Source organism: Hippoglossus stenolepis, chromosome 23, assembly GCF_022539355.2.
Source record: "Hippoglossus stenolepis isolate QCI-W04-F060 chromosome 23, HSTE1.2, whole genome shotgun sequence".
Classification (NCBI taxonomy): Eukaryota; Metazoa; Chordata; class Actinopteri; order Pleuronectiformes; family Pleuronectidae; genus Hippoglossus; species Hippoglossus stenolepis.
The window spans coordinates 11,022,700-11,048,949 of record NC_061505.1 but is presented as its reverse complement, the minus strand read 5'-3'; the positions used below and the strand labels follow the sequence as shown (position 1 = coordinate 11,048,949).

At 42.2% G+C, this 26,250-nt stretch overlaps 1 protein-coding gene across 1 annotated transcript in view; it reads left to right on the top strand.

The window, feature by feature from the left end:
• dnah2 (dynein, axonemal, heavy chain 2) overlaps positions 1–26,250 on the top strand; it is a 56,269-nt gene that overhangs the window by 13,383 nt on the left and 16,636 nt on the right. Inside the window, exons 22-58 of the mRNA XM_047339005.1 lie at positions 1,398–1,554; positions 1,867–1,949; positions 2,960–3,140; positions 4,297–4,435; positions 5,018–5,235; positions 6,059–6,151; positions 6,273–6,398; positions 6,865–6,975; positions 7,151–7,339; positions 7,900–8,003; positions 8,169–8,358; positions 8,616–8,796; positions 8,944–9,071; positions 10,000–10,152; positions 10,681–10,806; positions 11,739–11,957; positions 12,795–12,912; positions 13,586–13,722; positions 15,013–15,150; positions 15,330–15,488; positions 15,615–15,767; positions 15,963–16,054; positions 16,206–16,401; positions 17,351–17,575; positions 17,683–17,787; positions 18,701–18,889; positions 19,097–19,182; positions 19,420–19,550; positions 19,718–19,867; positions 20,780–20,947; positions 21,120–21,280; positions 22,377–22,516; positions 24,039–24,171; positions 24,782–24,921; positions 25,225–25,435; positions 25,531–25,647; positions 25,865–26,006. Of these exons, the coding sequence (XP_047194961.1) occupies positions 1,398–1,554; positions 1,867–1,949; positions 2,960–3,140; positions 4,297–4,435; positions 5,018–5,235; positions 6,059–6,151; positions 6,273–6,398; positions 6,865–6,975; positions 7,151–7,339; positions 7,900–8,003; positions 8,169–8,358; positions 8,616–8,796; positions 8,944–9,071; positions 10,000–10,152; positions 10,681–10,806; positions 11,739–11,957; positions 12,795–12,912; positions 13,586–13,722; positions 15,013–15,150; positions 15,330–15,488; positions 15,615–15,767; positions 15,963–16,054; positions 16,206–16,401; positions 17,351–17,575; positions 17,683–17,787; positions 18,701–18,889; positions 19,097–19,182; positions 19,420–19,550; positions 19,718–19,867; positions 20,780–20,947; positions 21,120–21,280; positions 22,377–22,516; positions 24,039–24,171; positions 24,782–24,921; positions 25,225–25,435; positions 25,531–25,647; positions 25,865–26,006 (5,489 nt within the window). The remainder of the gene's footprint in view (positions 1–1,397; positions 1,555–1,866; positions 1,950–2,959; positions 3,141–4,296; positions 4,436–5,017; positions 5,236–6,058; positions 6,152–6,272; positions 6,399–6,864; positions 6,976–7,150; positions 7,340–7,899; positions 8,004–8,168; positions 8,359–8,615; positions 8,797–8,943; positions 9,072–9,999; positions 10,153–10,680; positions 10,807–11,738; positions 11,958–12,794; positions 12,913–13,585; positions 13,723–15,012; positions 15,151–15,329; positions 15,489–15,614; positions 15,768–15,962; positions 16,055–16,205; positions 16,402–17,350; positions 17,576–17,682; positions 17,788–18,700; positions 18,890–19,096; positions 19,183–19,419; positions 19,551–19,717; positions 19,868–20,779; positions 20,948–21,119; positions 21,281–22,376; positions 22,517–24,038; positions 24,172–24,781; positions 24,922–25,224; positions 25,436–25,530; positions 25,648–25,864; positions 26,007–26,250) is intronic.

Below are 26,250 nucleotides of genomic sequence, written 5' to 3'. Positions count from 1 at the left end.
CAGAATAAGCATATTACAGTTTTCAAATCCAGTGTGTTTGCTCTGCTGACTTCTGTCCAAGCTTTCCCTCACAGTCAGTGTCTGTAGCTCTATTCCCAGAGGAACATCCATTGGCTGCATTCTGTCTCTTATTTCAAGATAGTGGCACCACATTTGAATGCAAACACACTCTGTCTGAAGAAAAAGCTAATTTTCTCTTTTCTTGTTCTGTAAATTTTGTTCTTGCACCACCAAAATGATTTTATCTGGGCGAAGGACAACTTTACTGATGTAACTTCCACTGTGATTGGGTGATAAATAACAATAAGCACAGATTACTAATTAGGTCTGAGAAAGAGAATGCCAAAAGAACACATACTGTAGTTGTGGTGCAGGAAATTGAGAAATAATGAAAAATATCACAAGGAAGAAAAAAGCTGAATTTACTTTGTGGTTAATAGTTACTTGGGTCTCCAACCAAAGCTGTTTTCAGACATGTCCTCTGGAGGAAGTCCAAAGTATTGTGTATGGACTTTCTCCAGATTTTGCCTTTCACGCATGCACAACTCAGCAGGAGAGTTTCCGCTAGCCGCGTTCACAACAACACACAAACCCCAGGAGTGTTCAGGTGGGGGGGTGACGCAGCAGGCAGGGGCAAGACGTAACTTATTAATTCCACTGGAGAGATTGTCATCCTGAAATATTTGTATTCTTGTAGTTTTTGACATTTTTGGTGTCTATTGGGTGTTGCAAACGTCATCAATGCGCCCACTCGCTTGCAGTGAACCCTGCTGAGATCTCCTGCTTTTTTCTCACATTGGCACCTGGGAGGAATTTGAGAGACGTGTCGTCCTTCTTTATTTAAATCCTGTGGTCTCCAATGAGAACACTGTCGCTGTGAAAAGATGAAGAACAGCCAGGAAGTGCTCTGCTGCTCTTCTCTCTCTGTTTTACCCTTCATCCATCTCCCTGCCAACTGTCATGATGCTCCTGTATCGAGTACTGTGATGAATCTGTCATTTCCAGATATCTCTATAAGCACCCCTCAAAAATCCTACTTTTATAGGTAGAATGAGCACACACCAAATATTCACTTTAGTTCACTGCAAGTTTAGCATGTACTTAAAACATCTGAAGTTGTAATGTGCAAGTTTTGCTTTAACTGAATATGTAGTACTGCCAGATTATAAATGGTGGAGTACTCTATTAGCCTATAGTAAGCATGTGTTTTTCAATGTGTTATCACCTCTGTTTACTAATGAATAGTGGTCTAAAGCTTGTGCGGGTTTCATGGAGCACAATTCATAAAGCCCTTTGCATGAAATGTGTGAATTTAGACTGGATAAATAAACTCTGTATTGCCTGGAAGGTGGAAAACCTAAGACTTACGCTGCTTTTCAATGTCCACTCTCTTCCAGGCACTGGAAGCAGATCTGCAAGGAGATTAAGTATTCGTTTGACCAAGCAAGTGCTGAGTTCACCCTGGAAAAGATCATATCTCTGGGGCTTGACAAGTACGCTGACAAGATCTCTGAGATCGCTGGAGCCGCCATCAGGGAACTGTCCATAGAAGAGGTCCGGTCTCTTCCTCCAGACTAAAATACCCCATTAGGTTTTGGAAAGTTTAGTGGTAGTGCGGTCAAGGCTGTGCTTTTTAGAAAATTAATTTAAATACTACTGATAAAGCTATTCTTTTTTATATACATAATATTGTCAACAGGTGGGAAAATTCATGGTATTCATCGTAAAATTCCGTATTTACGCTATCCTGTCACTGATCATTCAGACATGTATCACTGAAAAGTAAAAGAACAGGGATGCTGATTTTGCCATCTGTCACTCGTGTGCCTTGTTTGTTAACATTACTCTTTCTGTTTGATATTTCAGGGTTTGGAGAGTATTACCAAGACATGGGAGGAAACGTTCTTGGAAATAGCTGCTTACAAAGATAAAGGCCACTTCCGGCTGAGGTGAGAATGCCGGTGTAAATCGGGTGGAAGGCTCGAATTGAAAAGCAAAAATAATCCAGGCTGAAAACTTTGGTCATGGAGTTGTTTCCATTACGTCTTATTTGCATGCATTGCTAGATCCCATTGCTCAGTACAGCTCAATACTGCCATCCAGTGATGTTTCACTCTAGCTTGTTTCGTATATGATCTGAATAGCAGCCCTGTTGGAGAAGTCAGAGCTGAGTAATGAGTGTGTAAGTTTGTCTGCGGCGATGAGAAGAACCAAGCTAAGCAAGTGACAGCCTGGCTGATGAAAGCAGGAATGGCTTGGCCATCTGCTGCATATAAAAACGAATAGAGGCAGACCTCAGGCCGAGTCTAATTGGAAGCTCAAGTCATTGCCACTAATTCAGCAGAGAGGGGACGAGTCTATAATAAAGTAAAGGCTCTTTTCCACAGTAAGCATGATTGAGAGATGCAGCAAGGAAGAGGGGTAGAGTAGAGGAAGTTAAAGATGTGTGAAAGTTACAGAATATGAAAAGTATATGACTAAATTATTTTGAGAATTTAACAAATTTTAAATTAGTGCTGAACAATAAATACAAAGGTCAGACAACAAAATACAACTGGCTGCGTATGTTTCCGCCTGAGGTCCAGTGACATGTTGAATCAATAAAGTGAGGTCTACGTCCATCAATTGAAACTTCCTTGACATTAGCACATGGGATTTACCCCAAGTGGAGAGTGAACAAATGATTTTCAATACTTTACAGTCAGAAAACGCACTGGTAGCTACATCTTTAAAAATCGGACACTAAGGTGAATATAATTTATTTTGTGTAGTTTTGAGAAGAAGTAAATCCTCACAATGATGGGATTTCTTACAAGGATTACAACGGCACTGCATTACACCAAACTGCGCTGGTTTAACTAGTAAATGGATTTACTGACTGTTTCCACTGTGAAAATGTGTCAGAGTTGAAATCAAAACAATAGCAGTTATTTGAACTCTCCCTTCTCCTCTCTCACAGCGGCACAGAGGAGGTTTTCCAGGCCCTGGACGACAACCAGGTGATTCTGTCCACGATGAAGGCGTCCCGATTTGTCAAGGCCTTCGAGCAGGAGGTGGACTGCTGGGAACGCCGGCTGTCCCAGGTGCTGGAAGTCATCGAGATGATCCTCACTGTGCAGCGCCAGTGGATTTATCTGGAGGTACAGGAAACACTCGCACACCGTGTCACAGGATTTATTATTCTACATGGATATTCATCATTTTATGATTGGCTTTTCATTATTCTCTATGAATATTCATCATTTGATGGAGTACGCAATTATTAGCTGTGTTCATTGGTTATTAAAGGGAGAGTTTATTTTGGGAGATGTGATGATTACCATGCACGCCTGCATAGCCGGAAGCAGGGTATTGTTCTTGCCCCTGTGTGTGTGTGTGTGTGTGTGTGTGTGTGTGTGTGTGTGTGTGTGTGCGTGTGCGCGTGCAAGGCTGCGTGCAACTCTACAACAGATTTTTACCAAACTTGAAGTTTCTCTCCAGTTGATTAACTTTCGTGCTGATCGGTCAAGGTCAACAAAATATGGTCCGACAAAACTCATTTTCCAAGATATCCTCACTAATAACAAAAAGAAAAGCTCATATTGTTCAGAAAATGGTTCTCCATCATGTGAAAAATGATGACATGCGTAGTTCAAACATACATTTTTCAAGGTATCACTGCACCTTGTAGGACTACAGACACGACCAAAACTCATATAGATAGAAATATAAGATCATATGGTGGGAATGACATCATCGTAACATCACTATGAAGTCAGAAAATTACATCAAATAATGTAGTAAAGCATTAGAGACACGACCACAGCTTATTTAGAATAACCAATCATTTGTCATATGATATAAATTACATCATGCTGACTTCTTATAAGATGTCTACAGTGTGCGTGCAGGATATGCATCACCTCTCTTGTTGCTTTTCATTAACGGTTGGATTCTTGTAGCTCATTTCACAAACAGCATGGTGTCGTCTTTTGGCTTCGTTGTTGTTTTTGATGTTAGAAAACAAATCTGTGTTTGGCTGCAGACTGTATTGCTGTCAGTGCATTCTAAGGCCAACTTGTTGAAAAATCTATTTACTGATTAAACCATCATTGAATTTAAGTCCATGCATCATGAGCCCTGCACTGATTCTTTGCACAGCTCTCTGATTTTGGTTTTCTTGCTTCTTGTTTCACTTATGTTAGCAATTCGTTGTACCATTTCTCTCTCTTTGTGGCTCGTATAATTAAACCCTTTCTCTCTTACCTCAGTCGTTCCCCGTCACGCTCCATTTTTCTTTGTTTTTTATCCCAACAGAACATTTTCCAGGGAAAGGACATCAGGGAGCAGCTGCCTCAGGAGTGCAAAGAGTTTGAAGATGTAAGCTCCAGCTGGAAAATCGTCATGAGCCGACTTCATGAGGATAACAACGCCGTAAAGGGATCACACCACCCTGGTATGACATCATAGTTTGATGAAAAACCTTTTTTTTCTTTAAAGAGCATCATTTTATCAAAGCTACACTTTCAACTCGGTCAAATCTGTGTCCTCCTGGTGTGGAAATTTTAAAAAAGTCTTAAATCACACGTCTTATCTTCAAGGTCTGTGTGTAAAACAGAAGTAGACATGTTAACAGATCTGGTAAGTGTGTTGCCTACGAGGACATAGTGATACATGATAAAGAACGACTGTAGTCACAGGTATTTCTCTGCCAGGAGCTCACTACACAGTCTGCTCAGATCAGGCTGCAAGCAAACATGTTCCCGAGGACAAAGATGCCACCTTGTGGTGAAAACAACAGCCTGCACTTTGTGGAAACCACAGCACCATTATTGTCCCAGAGACTTCAAACAAACAAAGACTGATGCATATAACTGTGGTTACATGTAATTGTTGCCATAACAGCGAGAAACAAGAATTATTAAACATGATGCACTCTTTCTCCCAAAGTGGTGTGTTAGTATTGTAATGATGTGGATAAAAATAATATTCATAATTTAGTGCCGCCTACAGTCAGCCTCTCCCCTCTGTCTTTCAGGCCTGCTGGAGAAGCTGTCAGAGATGAGTGCCAAGATGGAGGAGATCCAAAAGGCCTTGGACATGTACCTGGAGTCCAAGAGGCAGGTATTCCCAAGATTCTACTTCCTGTCCAACGATGACGTGCTGGAGATCCTGGGCCAGTCGCTGAACCCAGAGGCCATGCAACCGCACATGAAGAAGTGTTTCGACAACATCAAGCACCTGCGCATTGAAAAGGCAAGAACCTGGATTATTAGAGGCATATGTATTTACTATAACACTCCTCTTCAAAACACCATCATAAACACCACCAAGGGAAAGCAAGGGATCCTTTATTTGTGCAAATGTATGTAGCAGCTGGAAATACTTTGGAGTTTTACTGTGTCATACATCAGGGATAATACTGTGAGCTGAGAGCTCCACCGAATCACCAGCCATGATTCAACAGTATCAATCTTGTGCTAAGTGGCTAGAATTTGGCAACAGCCAGAGGCACGTCCGTCTGTCTCATTCTTGTGAACATGATATCTCCAGAATGCCTTGAGGGAATTTCTTTACATTTGGTACAAATGTTCACTTGGACTGAAGGATGAACTGATTTCAAAACCCTTTTTGGCCTTGTGAACGGATTATCTTGAAAACGCCTGAAGAGAATCTTTTCAAATTTGGCACAAATGTTCACTTAGACCGATGTTTTGGGCCTTTTGAACATCAAGTCTGCCTTTAGGGAATTTCTTCACTTGGAATCAAAGCTTAACTGATTCGATTTCAGTGGCCTAAAGTCAACATGACCCCAAATGAGTGAGGGAAAACAAATGTATGTAGACTAAAACTGCTCTAGTCGGTGGAAGCATACAAGTGCGGGGTGTTAATAATCTTATGTTACAGCACTTATCTGATCATATTACTTGGTAACATTTGTATACAGTTCTTTCCCCGTTTAAAAAAATAACATTACCAGATTGTCCAGTCTTTATCAGGTTACAGTGATGTACTCTAGATTTGAATGGACCAGTACATTTGGGTACAGAAAGTCATTGTGTGTGTTTGTTTCCTATAGGCGACCATTAAACCAGAAGCCATGGGGATGTCCTCTGCTGATGGGGAGTCCATAGAGTTCATCCAGCCAGTGCAACTGAACAAACCTGTGGAGGTACAGCAGTGATGATGATGATGATGATGATGATGAATAGTATGATCAGATCAGGGTGACACATATGTCAGTGATGAGCCTCATGACTTGATACTGTTGGAATGTGTTGTTGTGCATGCAGGTCTGGCTGTGTGATGTTGAGAAGGTCATGCGCATCACACTGAAGGATTGTCTGAATGACTGTCTTGTGGCTCTGAAGAGGATGACACAACAGAGAGACAAATGGGTCAGAGATTGGCCCGGACAGGTACATTCATCTTTTTTTCTATTGAATCTTTCTGTTGTTTTTCACCTGTCTGACATTCTGATTGACAGACCGCCACTGATGCAGTGACATGCTTTCCACTTACTCTCTCTGATGGTCATACAATTAGCTGTATTTTAAAGCAATGCAACTGGGTCTTACATTTTTGATAAAAGTTGAAAACATTTTTAAACGATGGCTCTTTGCTCTTTTCTCTCTTTAAAGCCTGATAGGCTGTACACAATAATTACACTCAAATTCCAACTCCTGTTAAACTCAAAATAACCCTAATCCCTTTATTTCAGTGGGTGATTGGGCTGTCGTGGTATTATTACAACATTTCCATTAATTTCAATGTGTCCTGCTTGTGGACTTAAGAGTTAATAAACTTTGTAACAGTAAACACACTCTCTACTGAGAGATTCAGGTTTTAGATTTCAGGCTTAAAGGTGCATTCTGCCTGTTTTAGATGCTGATCACTGCCTGCCAGATCCAGTGGACCACTGATGTCGAAAAATCTCTCATCACCAGCAAGGAGAGAGCTGACAAGTCCTCCCTGAGGTCACTGAAGAAGAAGAAGGTTTGTACTGACTCTTTGTATGATTTAAACTTTTCAGGATGATTTCTGGTGCTGATTTGTTAAAACACCATAATGTCTTCATACAGCAAGCTTAATATTCTGTACTCATTATGTGTGCAGTATCTCCATTCCAAGCCCTGTTAAGGTTTTGCTTCAACTGTCTTTTGTTTCTCAGGTTGCCATGCTTCAAGGCTACTCGGACATCATCCGTGGCAACCTGTCCAAAGTGCTGCGGCTGAAAATCGTCGCACTGGTCACAGTGGAAGTTCATGCTCGGGACGTTATTGACAAGCTGGCCAAGGCAGGCTGCAACGACGTCCAAGATTTTGACTGGCTCAGTCAGCTGCGGCTTTACTGGGACAAGGTATGCTCCGAGAGTTTGGAAGTAAGAAGGACAGATAGGGGATACAGGCACATGACAGCTCCTCAAAAGTGAAGCCAAGGTGTCTCGATCACCACCTGGTGGTTAGCTGCAGTATATGTTATGAATCCCAGCTCATTCATGTCAGTGAACAAGACATGGGGCAAACTCAAAACACGTGTCAAAGATGGTGTCTGTCGTTTTAGGTAGTTCTTATCACACTGATGTATGTCCACCATTTTCCTTTAAGCACTACAAATGCACAAGATGACATATTTTGTCACAGACATAAACCGTAATACATCTTATACTCTCTATTATTTTTTGCTCTCTTAAGAACTAAAAGTAAGACTGATGTGATAGAACACATGTGTGTAGTTTAATAGCTTTTACTCTTTCAGTAGATTCTGGCAGTTAAAGGAGCACTAATACTTAAACCACAGAGTTTACTGACCTGTCCAATGACATAAAAAGATCAATTTTGCTGAACTCAGTTTGAAGGAGGCCAAGACACTCCTCATTGAACTTGTCCATATCTTCTTTTGTTTTTTGTTTTCCATCAGGAGGCGGATGATTGCATCATCCGACAGACCAACACCCGTTTCAAGTATGGCTACGAGTACCTGGGCAACTCTGGACGCCTCGTCATCACCCCACTTACAGACAGGTCCCGATCAACCCATTCAGTCAATCAGTGCACCAGCATCAATCCATCTGCCACGAAACATAACCATTAATTCATTCGTTAATTGAAGGATAATAACAGTTATTATTATTACTCTTATTATTATCATTTGAAACCCCATATATCTGTGATTTTCATTGTGTCCAGGTGTTACATGACACTGACCACGGCTCTCCATCTGCACCGGGGCGGCTCTCCTAAAGGCCCGGCTGGTACCGGGAAGACCGAGACAGTGAAGGACTTAGGCAAAGCCCTGGGCATGTATGTTATTGTAGTCAACTGCTCTGAAGGACTGGACTACAAATCCATGGGACGCATGTACTCTGGCCTGGCTCAGGTAGGGAAAAGTGGTACAGCTGTAGTTTCCATAGCTTTGACTGATTTGACTGTTTACATAAGTCAGTTATTGAAACACAACTGTCTTGCACGTCAAGATGATATTACCATATTACTTTTTAGGTTAAAGACTCTCTTGATTAGTGTGTGTCTTTGTGCTGCCTACATAGTCAAATTATATATTTAAAAAATCTTAAGCCTCATAAATCTAGAGCTCAGACTTATTTATAAGTATTTCACTGTGTCCACCCTGAACAGACAGGAGCATGGGGGTGCTTTGACGAGTTCAACCGTATCAACATCGAGGTGCTGTCGGTGGTGGCCCAGCAGATCCTCTCCATCCTGTCTGCCCTCTCCGCTGGACAGTCCAAGCTCCACTTTGACGGGCAGCACATCCGTCTGGTCCCGTCATGCGGCATCTTTATCACCATGAATCCCGGTAAGCCAACACAAATGGGCACGTACGCAGACTCTCTGGAATATGTTGCTGCAGAGTTAAGATTGTCTCTCTGTCATGTAAACCTCTCAGAATTGGCTCTTTCAGTGTTTGTCAATAAAATATTTTCTCTCAATTTCTTTTCCTAAGGTTACGCTGGTCGTTCTGAGCTTCCAGACAACCTGAAGACCATGTTCAGACCAATCTCAATGGTGGTGCCAGACTCTACTCTAATTGCTGAAATCATTCTGTTTGGAGCGGGCTTCAACAACTGCAAGGTACTACCACCGACACAGAATGATCAGGTTCTAAACAAACTAGATGGTTACCTTGGATACTGCTGAGGGGGGGGGTTTCTGCTCTGTAACCAATTGGGATCCGCACTTGTAATTTGAGGATGATGAACTATTCATCTGTAGCTTTTGAGGCTTTTCGAGCAGTTTGACAAACATAATTGTGGCATTGTTTTGATATTGTAATATTGAATGACTCTTGAGTAACTGTAAGGAAACTATTGGATGTATCAGTTGTGAATCAGCCAGTCGGAACCTGGCGTTAGCTCTGGTTCCATACTGTGATGTATACTTAGACAGACATACTGTATATTGTATACTCATCAGTATATGTTATGTACACACACACACAGTATTTGTCATATATACTTATTTGTGTATTTATTTTATGTGGACCTTTCATTGATAGTGTACTTATTCCTAAACTTAGTAGTATATCATTTCAGAGATATAACATCACTAGCATGTGAGATTCTCCTGTATTAAATTTACCATTTGATTTTGTTTGTTTTCAAAGAGCAATAAATAAAACATTTAGTGAGTAGGTTTTTTTCATTTTCACCCAGTGACGACAGAATTTTCCATTTGCAGCAACAACCAATTTTATAATATTGATTTTAAACAATAATGAATGAGAGCAGAGTTCTGTAAATAAATGTAGTTATTTGGACAAAGTCGTCCTTTCTGCTGCAGCTTAAATACGTAGAAACACAGAAGTGATGGATTTATTTTCATACTCTACTGCCACACTGTCCTGCGAGTCATCCTGGCTCATCTCTGGTTTATGCTGCAAATGTTGATCCTATTTAAGCTGACATTCATCCTCCTCCCCCTCCACTCCTCCTTTACTTCTTCCTTCTCTGTCTCTGTCTTTGTGTCGCTTCACGTCTTCCTCCATCCTTTGTCCTCGCAGCTCCTGGCTAAGAAGGTGTACACCCTGTACTCCCTGGCCGTGCAGCAGCTGTCCAAACAGGACCACTATGACTTTGGCCTGCGCGCTCTCACCTCCTTGCTTCGTTATGCCGGAATGAAGCGGCGCTCCTGCCCCAATGTTCCCGATGAAGAAGTAGGTCTTTCATCCTCCCTTTTTCTCCCTCTCTCTCAGACATTCTGAAAGTAAAACAGAACAAATTAGCAGTATCGAATACACAGGTTCTGTTTGCTTTTTATCACGCCACCTGTTCATAACAATTATCAAATCATCCCTTTTTAATAAAAATCCTAGTTTCAAAAGTTAATATGAAGCTAATATGAGTGTGGAGCAGTCAAATCACGTTTAGTCTTAAACTCCCTCTTTGTGTTGCTGTCCCTTCACTGCAACTCAGCAGGGAAATGCTGTCTGTGGAAACACAAAGAGGCAATTTAAGACTAAAAAGAATAACTTTCATGGGAGCAGTTGCTCTGAATGCATGAAGCTGGAATTCAAACCCAAGCTGTGCTGTCATTTCTGCTTTGGGGGGTGTCTGTCTACACAATTGAATCGTAGGCAAACCAGGATCTATAATTCCTTTCTTACAAGTTGAGCCTCCCTGTGAAACGAGCTATGAGCATGGTATCATGAATGACTCAAACCCTTGTCTCTCTATCTCCTCAGATCCTGTTAATGGCTATGAAGGACATGAACATTGCTCAGTTGACCTCTACCGACCTGCCACTGTTTAACGGTATCACCCAGGACTTGTTCCCTAATGTGGAAACTCCCACCATAGATTACGGCAAGGTAAGTTGATGTAGGTTGGCAGTGTTCCCTTTTCTGCAAAAACTAAGTACAGTTCAACTGCAGTTCATATTCCTCCAGAGGTTATGCTGAGAGCTGTCAGCCTCTAATCTCCATTGTAACACCAAAGTGCGCATGAAAATCTGCTCTTACCGATGCTGAAACTCAACATTTAGACATCACTGCTGTCACTGCAGCTTTTTCCTGCTGCAAGGTTCAGGTGTTCCTGTCTGTTGTCTGGTTCACTGTCTGTCCTCCACCTGTCTGTCTTAATGCTCACTTTAGTACCATAGGCAACATCAGTGTACCTCAGGATACAGGATTTTTTTAGTAACTTCACACAAAGTGCAGCAAACTAAAAAAGCCTAAATGAAATTTGCTGAGATCCATAACATGATTTTAAAACAGCCCCAGTTCTCCAGATACACTTGCACACAGTTTTTCAACATGCAGTACTTGAAGGTTATTCCAAGCCTGTTGGAGAACTTGCCATGGTTCCTCTGTGGATTTAAACTGCCTCAGTAGTTTCTGTCTTGTCATGACATGATGCTGATGTTTAGATGATGTTGAGATGATGTTTAGATCCGAGCTCTGTGTATGGGGAGATCTGAGAGCACAGAGATGTGCACCGAAGCAGCGTGAGCATGAGGAGAAGAGCTGAAGTTGGAGCGCAGCACAAGCACAAGCAGGGTATAGAGTGAGAGCATTAATCTGAACATGAAATCAACAAGTTCTGCTCTCAAGCTGAAAAAAAACATGCTTTTGAATAAACTAATGGAGTTGCCTCCCTGGTGGTATTGCGTAAAGAATTAAGAGTCATATCAACATCGCAAATGTTTAAGACACTGTATATATTCAACTTGGCATGACCCTGGTACATCCTGGTCAGTTCATAATACATACACCATCACTGACTGCCTGTCGTTTTGTTGCAGTTGAAGGAGGCCATAGAGGCGGAGCTTCGTCACAGCAGTTTGCAGTTGACTCCTTTCACCTTGACCAAAGTCATTCAATTCTACGAGACCAAAAACTCCCGACACTCTGTCATGCTGGTGGGCCAAACCGGCAGCGGTAAGACTGTTACCTGGAGGACCCTACAGAGGGCGCTCACGACCCTGCACCAAAATAAAGTGCCTGGCTATGAGCAGGTCCAGGTGGGTGTAAATTTAAATGGTTATGGTTAAAAATATACTGGTTGTATATTGTGGAACTTAGGAACACATTAAGAGCAGTGATGTTGTTTTCTAGGTGTAGAGGGCTTAAGAAGTATATCTCAAATACACTTACTGTTCTTACATCTCATTGTATTCGCTATTTTGTATTTGCTAAACATAGATAGGTTTGGTGAACATTTATACATTAGTTTAGCTCTTCCAGTAAAACACAGTCATGTTTTGGACTTTCCGCTCTCTCTGTCCCTACTTATTGCTTTTCATCCTCCTTTCTTCTGACTTACATCTTTCTATTTTTACCTCTTACTCTCTTTTTTCTTTCTCGGTGCTCTTTGCATATGTATTTCTGGTGTCTTTCCATTTTCAACCTCACCTGCCTCTGGTGCTTATCGTCTGTCTCTCTGTTCCTCTCCTGTCTTTACTGATAGACTGTGTCCTCTTTTTTTCTGATTGTGTCTCACCCACATGTTCATGCAAACACCACTGTACTGTATTGAAATACACAAACACACACACACACATACACAAGAGACACACGCTCAAACTACTTTTAAGAAAGAAAGATAGCTGCAACATCAACATAAAAAGATTCAAACCAAAGAGTGATTTCCCTTCTCTCTTACCTCAGCTTCTAGATATTTCAACGGAAAAAGCTGGAGGCAAAGTTGACCAATGAAAAGATTTAGTTACATAAGGTCCAGTGAAAAGCTACTGTTTTATCACAATTGTTCAGCCTTAGACATCAATACACAGGTAGTTTAATCTCTCATGGTTGTTTCATTATGTTCTCTTTCACGCCTCGACCCTTGCACACAACAGATTTATCCACTGAACCCAAAGGCGATGAGTCTGGGAGAACTATATGGAGAAAATGACCTCTCCACCAATGAGTGGAGTGACGGAGTGCTCTCCTCTCTCATGAGAACAGCGTGTGCAGGTACTGACACCAAACCAATAACCACTGTGTGTACTGTAAGTGAACACACAGTAGGCACGGATGTTTCTTCCGAATTTGTGTTATCTCATAGATCATTCATCCACGTACAAGCCTTGTTAAATTCAATCCAGGTCGATTTTTAATAATTCAAATCTCATCAAATTTGTCATGTGGAAAAAGTGCTATCGGAGTCTTCAAATGGAACAAAGCTTTGGCAGCTTACTCTGCTTAGACTGCAGCCTGTGCTCTGTTACTTTTAAGTGTATCTTAAGCTGATATGTCAACAAATTGTATTTGTATGCTGCTCTGGAAAGCTGTGCATGCAACCTGCAAGCATCTTTTTGACGTCATAGTAACCGTCCTCTGAGTCCAGGCAGTAAACTGGGATAAGCTTTCTTTTCCTTGTCAGGCTGTTTGACTGTTGTAGTAAAGCTATTAGATTTATTTTCCATTAATGCAGCTCAAAACCCTATAATTGGAAAGATTAGTATTACACACAATACAAAATTAGCACAAACAAAAACCTAAAGGTTGAACGTATTTTTTCTGTAACACTTAAATGGGAAGGTAAACTGGGAAGCATTGCACAAACAAGTTAACCCGAAAATTGTTATCAAAATACACAGACCATTCTGAACACTGTCCCATGTTACATCTCCTCTTCACGCTTCAGATGAGAAATCCGATGAGAAGTGGATCGTGTTTGACGGGCCTGTTGACACACTGTGGATAGAGAGTATGAACTCTGTTATGGATGACAACAAGGTGCTCACACTCATCAACGGAGAGAGAATCTCCCTGCCTGAACAGGTGAGGACAGAAGTAAAACCTTGACTGGTCTTTTCAATGATCTTTTTATAGTAGGAAAAGCTCTGGTGAAAACATTGACAGTTGCTGCGCTCAATTCTGCTGTCCCAGTAAATCATGGCAGTATGACACCACCATACACTGGATATAAAATATTGACGACATGACCACACTCCAAAAGTTTAGCCAAAGCGCCAGAAACTCAAAAGTCACATACATTTTTGCAGATGGTTTCTGTCACTTTCGGTAGTTCTTATAAAAGTTTGATTTTGATTGCTTATTTGATGTAAAAACAGGGTGAAAGTTCATTATTTAAAGCTAATACTGACTTGCGATTGGTCGAGCATGTGTACCGATGGGACCTCGATGGCCCAGTTGCTATCCAGAGTTTGGGGGTGTCCAAAATTCGGGGATTGAGCAACTGTGGCTCCAAATGATGTAATCAGTGCAAGAAGACAGCGTTCACATCCAGGATCAGGATATACAGTCCGGACAATAGCTGTGCCTGAAACTAAAGCAACTAAATGGAATTCAAACATCATTAATTAGATTGTTTGCATATGTTTTTCCTAATGTTTCATGGGAACATATCCATGAAAAAGCCTTTTTACTGTTGGAACATGTGCACATTAGTATCACAGTGGAATTCATATATTTTAAAACAACACACATCGAGACATTGCCAAGTTCCGAACGGGGAGTCGTTTGCCAAAGTGTATGTGTAATGAACAATTTGTTCTGGGCAGAAGCGAAAAGTTCTCAAATGAAACACACAGGGCTGTTTTGGTTTCTGTCTCATAAATCTGACAAAGCAAGAGCACAAAGACAGGGCCGGATTAATGGCTCACAACTGAGAGGGAGCCAACACTCAGTTGGCTTGATTCATTCAGATGAGATTCTGGCTCGCGCAAGACCTGGAACAATGTGTTCGCCAAGAAATCATCCCTGTGTTTGTGAGCTGTACTTGATACAAGAGGGGGAAGGTGCTGTAAATACAATTTACCTCACAAACTAATGAGCTGAGAAACTCAAATGTCCTCCCTGCACTTACTGACAATAACTAATGTTGCTTGAATTTAAGTTTATTGGCTTGAAAATATCAGGGCAATGAAATGTATCTTTTACAATAACAGTAATACGGTGTCATACATTATTGTTTATGGTCCCAAATATATAAACAAATAAATGCTTCACACCTCCATTTGGCAGAACAGGTGTGTGGGAGGGGGACAGGGGCCGCCCAAATATAGGAACAAATAACCAAACAAAATCTTGTGAATTCTTTCGTCTCAGGTGTCTCTGCTGTTTGAAGTGGAGAATCTGGCGATGGCGTCTCCAGCTACAGTGTCTCGCTGTGGGATGGTCTACAACGATTACACTGATCTGGGCTGGAAGCCTTTTGTTCAGTCCTGGCTGGACAAGCGACACAAGGTACAATGCACTTGGTCATAATCAAAAGTCAAATCTCTAGACATGGCAACAGGATTGGTCAGGATCTTTTTGTTAAAGAGCACATTTAAGACAGGAACAAAAGAAAACCTTCATCATTAAAAGCCATTTTCTGTTACTTATTCTCCTCCATCCCTCTCCATTCCTCCACGTCTCCGCAGGCTGAAGTCGACCATTTGAAGAGTTTGTTTGAGAAATATATGGAGAGCACGCTGAACTTTAAGAAGAGTAACTGTAAGGAGCTGATCCCCATCACTGAGCTCAATGCAGTGACCTCCTTCTGTCGCCTCTATGACTCTCTGGCCACATCCAGCAATGGGGTATGATGAAGTACAGTGCCCACATGTTTTCTGGTGTAACTGTCTAAAGTTTTGTGATTAATATAAAGCCAAGAAACTATAAACCTCCACCGCATTACATTTGCTAATAAATCTCCCTTTCTCCAGGTGAATATTTCAGACACAGAGGACTTGGGTACGATGGTGAAGCTCTGGTTCATCTTCAGCTTCATCTGGTCCGTTTGTGCCTCTGTCGACGAAGATGGGCGCAAGAAGATGGACATCTTCCTACGAGAGATGGCGGACAGCTTCCCCATCAAGGTCCTCTATCCAGCATAATGCTTGTTACACATGTTCAGAGTCTAGAAATGTATTTTCTGTGACAAATCCTGCCCTCAATACAACACAACTTAAATATCAGCATGATGTGCACATGGAGTGTGAAACTGGCGTGGTTGTTTTTTAGTCTGTCTCAGACACCAACCTTCTCTGAATCTTGTGTGTAAACTCTTTCAGGACACAGTTTATGAATATTTTGTGGACCCCAAGAACAAAACCTGGGCTTCCTTTGAAGAGAAGCTGCCGAAGGGCTGGCGCTACAATGCCAGGTAGGAAACCTTTTGTACCTAAAAGTAGCTGCTGTACGCATGTATACTGTGTGTGTATGTGTTATCCACTGAATTACAGAATTACTAGATGATATGACCCCTCGTAACATCTGCAATTTGTCTGTGTCTTTCCTTCTGCCCTCTCCTGCAGTTCTCCATTCTATAAGATCATGGTTCCTACAGTGGACACTCTGCGCTACAATTTCCTGGTTAAGGCTCTGGTTAAGGCTCAGTACCCAGTGCTCCTCACTGGGCCAGTGGGCACAGGTAAAACGTCCGTGGCCCAGAGCATCTTGGAGGGCTTGGATAACAAGTGGTCTGCCCTCACTGTCAACATGTCTTCACAGGTTGGTCTGGGTTTGTTAGAAGTGGAGTATTTTACAACAGGATGATGTAAGTGGTTTGATTAAGTCTTGAATCGTATTCTTGTCTCTTTCACCGTCGCCTTGATCTGCCTCAAAGCTTAATGTTGACATTGAAATGTTCCTGGTTTGTCAACACAAACAAGTGGCAGACGTGTCTCCTGCCTCAGCTTGTCTCATGAAAGATGAAATATCAATACCACAGGTGTATTTGTGTGTTGAATGACAGGACTGGCAGGGGGTGACTTGCAGAAAAGTGCTCGGGCTCGATTCGAATCCTGCTGTAGTAGGGATACATGATTGCGCCCCCACGTGGTGGCTCGTGGTGGCAGTAAAATATATAGAGAATAAAAGATACACTGCTCCAGGGCTGAATCACATCAGAGCTGTATAACTCTGATGAAGGGCTAATAGTGTGTTTAGGATGATGGAGACACTTACCTTTACCTCTATTATTATCATCACCATGCCCAAGCTGAAATCATTTACACAAATATTCATGTACGCTTGTAGACTTCCAGATACTTTCTTCAAATTAAACTTCTTAATGTGTTATTTCTGTTTTTATTATGACCTCTGTTTCGGGGGAGAATTGTATTACCTCATTGTTACCTCTGCCAAGGATCTTGTGTTTTCATCTACGCAGATGTTAGTTGGCAGGATTATGCAAAAGCTACAGAACCAATTTCCTTGAAGGTTTGTAGATGGGTGGGACGTGACCCAAGGAACCACTCATCCAAAGTTGGAGAGGATCCGGATAAACTGATCCATGTTTTTCATTTTCTTCTGTAGAGCACGGGGGTTAGCCTTGGCAGAGGTACGCGCTCTCAGTGCTGGTTAATGATGTTTCAGAGGGTTTTTTGCATCTGAAGAAACACTCGTAAGGTTCACAATAAAACACCACTTTTTCCTTGTTTTTCTCTGTTTCCACCAGACCACCTCTGATAACATCCAGGCCATAGTGGAGAGCAGAATAGAGAAGAGAACCAAAGGCGTGTTTGTGCCAGCAGGTGGGAAGCGCCTGCTTTGTTTCCTGGATGACCTCAACATGCCAGCCCATGACCTTTACGGCTCCCAGCCACCGCTGGAGCTGCTGCGCCTTTGGATCGACTACGGCTTTTGGTATGACCGCCAGAAACAGTGCAAAAAGTTTGTCAAGGTGAGAAAGGGCGTTCAAATCAAGGTGGGAGTGAGGCTTCTGCTGTGTGAGATAAATATAGAATCGCCCCTAACCCTAACACTCTGTGTATGTGACTCCTTTGTAAGGACATGGTCTTGCTGGCGTCCATGGGGCCCCCTGGTGGAGGGAGGACTCACATCTCTGGCCGCTTACAGAGTAGATTTAACCTCATCAACATGACCTTTCCGAATGTAAGTGATGTCTCTTCTCTCCTCTGTGTTGTCCCGTCGGACATTTCTCCTATACCACCAAATTATATTAATATAAAAAGACATGGAAGTATATTAAATACACAACAAAGATGTAGATACATGTATCAGCAACAGAATAAAAAATATGCAAAATTATAAATTGTGTAGTTTTGTGTGGTGTTGCTAAATGAGCCACAGCTTCTGTTTTTCATTTTAAGTGTTCCTTTCCTCCGTCTGTGTTTTTCAAAAACTCTTCCTGGCTGTTTTTTACCCTTCATCGTTTGACGACTGCTTTTTGTTTCACCGTACAGACTTTTCTCTAAAAATGATAATAGCTGTGGAGATAATGATAACCCACCCAGGAGATTGTGATTGACTGAAAGGTTGCTTGCAAATGTTTCCCCCTGATAATTTACCACCTCCCATCTGTCTCCTCTCCTTGTTCTCGTTTTTTCTATGTTTTGTTGTATTTTGGCATTTTGTCCTTCCCTAGCTCGATGCACTCCCTCTCCAGATCTCTCCATGTCTCCTTTTTAATTATCTGCCAGCGTTTCATCTCTGTTGTTGTGCTCCTTTCACCCTCTCCTGCTCCATCTTACATCTGCCTGTTAGTTCAGTCCTGTTTTTCAGCATTCATTTTTGTATCCCTCTCTCCACTCTCCTCCTCTCCACCCTACATTTCCAACACAAATTAATTTGCTTCTGAAGCCCACTGGAGCCATGTCGTAAACACTTGACACTAGAGTTGCCTTGCCTCTCGAGTGTGTGAAGTGGACAACCTGAATTGGAATTGTTGCACGCCTTTGACAAATTCCCACTCTGGCGTTCTTTCCCTTGAACACTACAGCTTTGAAACTGTGGTATCTTATTGGCAGGGCTGCATCATTAAAATGTCCATCTTCTCCGCACGCAGGAGTCACAGATCAGGCGGATCTACAGCACCATGATCAACCAAAAACTCCAGGAGTTTAAGGAGGAGGTGAAGCCCATCGGAGATACTCTGACTCAGGCCACCATAGAACTGTATCATGCTGTTTCAGAGCAATTCCTTCCCACTCCTGCCAAGATACACTACCTCTTCAACCTCCGGGATATATCCAAGGTACACAAGAAGACTTGTCGCTGGATTAGATTTAGTGTCCAACAACACACAGTGTACTTACACCACCTAAATAACGTATATGTTTTCAAGAAAATACATCAAGAGTTGGTTTTTAAAAAGGACTTAAAAACACATTTTGCCTCACATCTATTTCAGGATACCCAGTACAATTTGTTAATACTCCACCTCCTGTTCCACCCCTGCTAGGTGTTTCAGGGTCTGCTGAGAGCTCACCCGGACTTCCATGATACCAAAACCAACATCACCAGACTTTGGATCCACGAGTGCTACAGGTAACCAAAGACATCATTTCACCAACTATTTTAACCTTGTCGCACTCATATGACATATTTACCATACCTCTGACCTGATGGTGACTGTGTCATAGTGCTCTATTTTCCCTTATCTGAAGTCCAGAGTGTTTTCTACTGTTTTATTTTAGTTTTGACTGTATGGATGCTTTTGTTGTGTATAGACTGTATAATAGTTGTATAGTATAGTATAGTATAATGTTCTGTTGCTGATTTCAGGGTTTTCTCAGACCGGCTGGTAGATCACAGTGACATGAGGGCTTTTGTTGCTCTGATCGGAGAGAAACTGGGTTCGAACTTTGACCTCACCTTCCACAGCCTGTGCCCCAACAAACAACCACCAATATTCGGTATAGTCATTACTGCACCCCCACCCCCCCACACACACTCACACAAGTACACTACATGCACACAGTAATATCGGTGTCACAGTGACATTGCTGAGAGTAAAGTGTGTAAAACAAACTGTGTTAATCATTATGAAACTGGTTCATCACTGTGCGTTTGTGTGTGTCAGGTGACTTCCTGACTGAGTCTCACGTGTATGAGGACCTGCTGGACATGAATGGTCTCAAGAAGTTCATGGAAGTCAAGCTGGAAGACTACAACCTGACACCTGGCATAGTGCCCATGAGCTTGGTGCTTTTCCGAGACGCCATCGAACACAGTGCGTCTCAGTGCACAACACCCACATATTTTTAAATGGACAAATTACAGAGCATAAAATCCCCTTGATGGTTCAACCCACAGTGCCCACTCATCCCATTCTGTCCAGTCAATCCAGTACATTACCACAATCCATATAAGAGCTCCTCATGGGCTGCACTCTGACGGCTCTTTGCTGTGTTCACTGTTTGTCAGTTTTTATGATTCTGGCCCAGTTTGAAACTGCTTTGAAAAACACAGCATGAGGTTGAGCTAAAAGAGAGAAGGCCTCTCAGTCCCAGGCTACACTCTCTACACTCTGCTGTCAATGGGCCACTTTACCACACGCCAATGCAAATCAAAAGCTGTTACTATAGAAACAACATGGGTTGTGTGTATAGATGTTTTTTACATGAATGCCTTGTATTTGAACAATTATTCACATATTTGAACGTTTTCTTCCAATTTTCTTTTTCAAGGAAATTAAATTAATGATTTTCTTTTAAATATAGTAAATTAAAAATATCCCACAATTAGGACAATGCAATGGGACATCATGGTATCTGAGATGTGCAGAACTGAAATATGAAAATAAATACTAAATATAATTTATACATCTTTACCTGTAACCAGATAATGCTCCTCCCTGTGTTGTACTTTCTACGTCCATTTGTAGAAATTTCAATTATATTCATCCATCAACGTTTTACCGATATTAGAACAGATCGCACTCTATTATATGATAGTTTGAAAATACTCTAGAAAGATCTAGAGAGATCCATAAAATATCTATAGATTAGGACAAAACATGTGAATATTTGTACAAAATCCTTGCCAGTTGTAAGACCCATCAGATGATAATTATTACAATACTGTAAAAAAAAGGATTTCAGATAAAATTTGTGCGATGGGTAATATCTTTGTGTTTCCACAGTAACCCGTATTGTGCGTGTGATCAGTCAGCTCAGGGGCAACATGCTGCTGGTCGGAGTTGGGGGCTCCGGTCGGCAGAGCCTGTCAAAGATGGCCGCATCCATCTGTGAGTACCAGGTATTCATGGTGGAAGTCACCAAGCAGTACCACAGACAGGAATTCAGAGAAGGTGAGATCAAGCACACGACTGAGAGAAACAATGAAAACAAGGAAAGCTCAAAACTGAGAAAGATTAGAACAAGCCTGGACTCACATTGGCCCACAGTATGTTCTGAATATTCAGTGTGAAGCTGCCTTTTTTTGACTAATTACCTTCTTTTTTTTTCTGTCCTTGCGTTCAGACATCAAGAAGCTGTATCGTCTGACTGGTGTGGACAACAAACCCACTCTCTTCCTGTTCAATGACACCCAGCTCGTAGATGAATCATTCCTAGAAGACATCAACAACGTCCTGAGCTCGGGAGAGGTGCCTAACCTCTACAAGCAGGATGAGTTTGCTGAGGTCTGTATTGACTGTATTTTATTTTATTTATCTCATGAAGCCAGCAGGGAACAACCGGGTGGTTTGAATCAAATCAGTTTTAACCTGAAGGTAGTGAATAAACTATATGTGTCTAATCTAAACCACTTGGAATGCACTGGTTCCATCAAAATATCACTGTAGGTCTAAGCAGCACATTTAACATCTTTGATAGTGTTGATTTTTATATGTTTTTCTCTGTATCGTATATTCATATTTAAGCCTTAGATATGAATTATGTGTAAAGGTAAGATTGATTTGATCATGGAAACACAACTTTAGCCAAACCTTATTCATAGTAAACTTGTACTTGCGTTTTACGATCCTCACTGTAAAGCATGACGGTCCCTTTCATGCAGTTGCTTTGTTGTGTGTAAGATTTATCTGACCGCAGAGGCCGACATAAGCCGGTCTCAGACATTAACTCACATGTGAAGAATGCAGCAGGAGATTGTCAGAGTCAGCCGCATTCACAACACCAGGAAAATCACCCAAACATTCAGGCGATGGGTGGCGTCTGGGTTAGTTACTCAGAAGGCAGGTCATGACCTTTATAATCTGCTTTTGGAAATCGGGGTCAGCCCGTATCGCCAAAAGTTTTCTCGTTTGTCGGCATCTCTCTCATGTATGACACCTCTTATACATCCTGAGATATTTATATTTGTGTCATTTTTTTCTCACTTTTGCGTCCATCATGTGTCAGAAATGTCATCAGCACCCCCACTCGCTCGCTGTGGATTTTCCGGACATTTTACTGCTGGAGTCTCACATGGTCTCACTCTGACATTTTCCTGACATTTTACCAGGGGGCTGGCAGGAAATTGTCTGAATCCACTGACACTAACATTTACGTTCTCATATTCAGCCCCACATGAAAATTTCACGAAAATGTAATTTAATGTATGTCTGAATTTAGCTTTAGAAAGTAGCTTTAGAGAGTAACAGCGTCCAAACTGTATTAAACTCATATACTATGAGATAATGTGCTTCTTTTGATCCTTGGAGTTTTTATAAAAATCACATCTCAAGTCAGTTGAGACCTTATTCATCTCCTCATAACATGTAACTCTGCCTCTAGGTGTGCACTGCTCTGTCAGAGTCTGCCAGGAAAGACAAGGTGGTGGAGACTCCCGACTCCTTGTTCCGATACCTGATAGAGCGGGTCAGGAACAACCTTCACATCGTGCTCTGCATGAGTCCAGTGGGAGAGCCCTTCAGGTACATTCTGATACCCTTACCTGCAACACTGTCATACAATACCTCCTTTTTCATAATGCCCTTCTCCTCTTTCCTCTCCTCTCCTTCTGGCTGCTCTGGTTTTCAACACACAAGGTTATGGAAATGTACACATTATGGATCATTTTTGAATTTTGATTTAATTTATTTCTCATTTCATTTTCCACACAGTTAAATACTGGCCTTCACAGTAGTGCCAGCAAAATGTCTATTGTCCAGTTCTATTTCTATAGCGAGACTTTTACCATCATCTTATATTTGTGTTGCAGCACAGGCTGATATATTCAAGACACCCATAGCTTCTTCGTATCATCGAACAAACAATCTCTCGTCATATAAAGAGTTGATAAAATAAAGACGATTTTAAATCACCTGGTGCTCTACTGGGCAGCACGGTGGTGCACTGGTTAAAACTGTAAGAAATTGGTTCAAATCCCAGTTCAGTTGGGGTCTTTCTGTTGGGAGTTTGCATGTTCTCCCTGTGTTTGTGGGTTTTCTCTGGGTACTCCATCTTCCTCCCACTGTCCAAAGACATGTAGATTGATGGTTAGGTTAACTGGAGACTCAAAATTGACTGTAGGTGTGAATGTGAGAACGAACGGTTGTTTGTTTATGTGTATTGGCCCTGTGATACCCTGGCAACCTGTCCGGGGTGTACCCCACCTCTCACCCAATGTCCGCTGAGATTGACTCCAGCTCCCCTTGTGACCCTCAAAGGTTAAGCGGTATAGATAATGGATGGATGGATGGATGGGGGTCTTCCACAGGGTTACTGTTTACTCCAGTGCCTGTCAGTATCTCTGAACACTGAAACATCGTTAGCTGCTGACTGACACTTGGTTTTGTGACTTGAAAATTCTGGGCCAGCTGTCTACACATGCAGACATAGTACGCTCACAGATGGACTCACATTTTCTGCTTTTGATCGTCTGCTTTCCTCGTCACGCGCACATTTATTTTCACAAAATCACGTCTTCCCCCTCAAGCACCGATGGTCTGGTTGTAATCAGTTGCACCGGGTAGTGGTCACATAAAAAGCTGCTTTCTCTGCTCAGTGTGCTGGCAGGAAGCATTACCCAGAGCTAATCACCATTCTCTGTGTGACGAAGCGCCCTGGCCCTCTGACCACCAGCTACTAGCAGGATTCATATCTCATTGCCAGAGCTCAGGGAGCCCTGCTGCACCGATTAACCAGCTAAACTCACTGACTCACACTGTAGGTCTGGAGAATACTCTTCTGTGGAAATTAGTGTGTAAAGAGCTTTTGTGTCAAAACTAGCCAGTAATATTCACGTCCATCTGAAAAAAACATGAGGCAAAAGACCTGCATTAGTTTGAGTGACTTTGAAGTATTTCCAAGGTTCATAATGGTTTCATTGTTCTCTTCAGTGCCAAATGTACCTGCACTCGTTCACAGACCCTGTGTCCACAGGGCTGTAATGGTTTATCATTAAGCCAACAAATTATAGGTGATTAAAAGTCATGAATCGCTGTTTGCCAACAGAAACCACATTCTCCAGTACCCAGCGCTCGTCAACTGCACCACCATCGACTGGTTCTTTGAGTGGCCCAAAGACGCTCTGCTGGAGGTAGCTCAGAGGGACTTAGACGGACTGGAGCTTGGATCCATGGAGGGGGTGAGGCATGCACGCACATACGCATAAACATACATTTTGCATGTGGACACTTGATTTCACATGCTTGGTGTCCATCATACATCCTCATGCAATCTCACACATATATAGTCTCAAATCATCCTTAAGGATAGCCACATGTGACTGTGGCGATGGGGCACGGTCACACATATGATCAACTCCTGAAGACCCATTAAGCATTAACCATAAATTGCATTTACAGAACTAGAAGGGCCCTCACAGAGCATTTACCTCCACTTAGGCTGATAAGCCACTTTATCACCATATTATATCTACAAATATTGCATCAGATACATAAACCATGTACACAGAAATGAGATTTGTTATCTCTTAATGTTAAAGAAATCCTGAATGTGCCCCCTGAGCTGGATCCGCACCAGAATTTAACGGATTTTACCCTGACCCATAACGCATCCTTTCACCAAGTGTTGTGGTAAACCATCAAGTAGTTTTTGTGTGATCCTACTAAATAACAAACAAATAATCATCGATGAAACTCCTTGGTAGAGGTAACCAGACCTCAATAAATAATTGTGTCCCTGACGTTGCCTTGCGACTGTTTGAATGCTATTATTGCTGTGTGATGTTGCAGATCCAAAATAAGGTTGCCGGTATCTTCGTGACCACACACCAGTCGGTGGCACAGGTCTCCCAAAAGATGAAGCTGGAGCTGAAACGACACAACTACGTGACACCCACCAACTACCTGGAGCTGGTGTCTGGATACAAGACGTAGATACCTTCTAACTTCCTCCTTCCTCTTTTCAACTCTCTTCATTTGTGTTTTTCTGGGCCACGTAGATTGTTAAGTATAACCCTATGTTGGCCCTGTTGTGGGCTCTGAGTGTAGGTGCAGGTGCTTGGGGTTCTTTGGGTGTTACACTGCATGCATCAGAATACATCTAGGAGCATAACTAATTTAGCATAACTTAATTCAAGTGTGGAACTTTGTCTCTTTATAGTCCCCTCTGTCTGTTACAGTCACCGTGTCAGTCATCTGATCGTGCATTCTTTTGTGTGTGTCTGTGCATCCAGGCTGTTGGCAGAGAAACGCAGCGAGCTGGGGGAGCAGGTGAACAAGCTGCGTAACGGCCTCTTCAAGATCAGTGACACCCGGGAGAAGGTGGAGGCCATGTCGGTGGAGCTGGAGAAGGCCAAGAAGCAGGTGGCCGAGTTCCAGACGGAGTGTGACACTTACCTCTCCGTCATCGTGCAGAAGAAGAAAGAGGCTGACAAGCAGCAGATGGTAATAGATATACTTAATAGTTTGATGGAAGTATTCAATATCCCCCTGGTTTAAATTTGATGGGGTGGTTCATTTTCATGTGTGTTTGTGTTAAGGCGGTGAGCGCCAACAGTGAGAAAATTGCAGCTGAGGAGATCCAGTGTAAAGCGATGGCTGCGAATGCACAGAGAGACCTGGACGAGGCCCTGCCAGCACTGGAAGAGGCTATGAAGGTACATCAGTGTCCCTTCATCTTCTGATCATGTTGTTTTGATTGATTTCTCAAATATTTAATGAGTGATAATCCATAACCTTTCAGTGCACTTGACTGGTCCATTTGTTTACGAGCTTCCTGTCTATAAAAGTTTAAATTTCAACCTGACCCACAGAGCCGTTACCTCGCCTTCTCCCATCCACACGTCCTCTAATTCATCATCTTTCTTCACACAGGCTCTGGGGTCCCTGAATAAAAAGGACATGACAGAGATCAAGTCATATGGCTGCCCCCCAACGTTGGTGGAGACGGTGATGCAGGCCGTCATGATTCTCCTGGGAAAGGAGCCCACCTGGGCCGAGGCCAAGAGACAGCTGGGTGAGAGAAAGCAACAGTACAGAATCCATGTGAGAGTCTGTGAAAGAATCTGAGTCACTGGGAAAGTGAAGTGCTCCAAAAATGAATACCAGAGTGAAACCAGACAAGGTCCAATTGTGGCCCCCGCAGGAATGTCATTGGCAGATTTCACTCTTTCTTTGTGATAACTCGTTATTTTCCCAACATTATTTTTTCGTTAATTTAAATGAAACACATGTGAGCAGACTTGGGCAGAACAAATGTG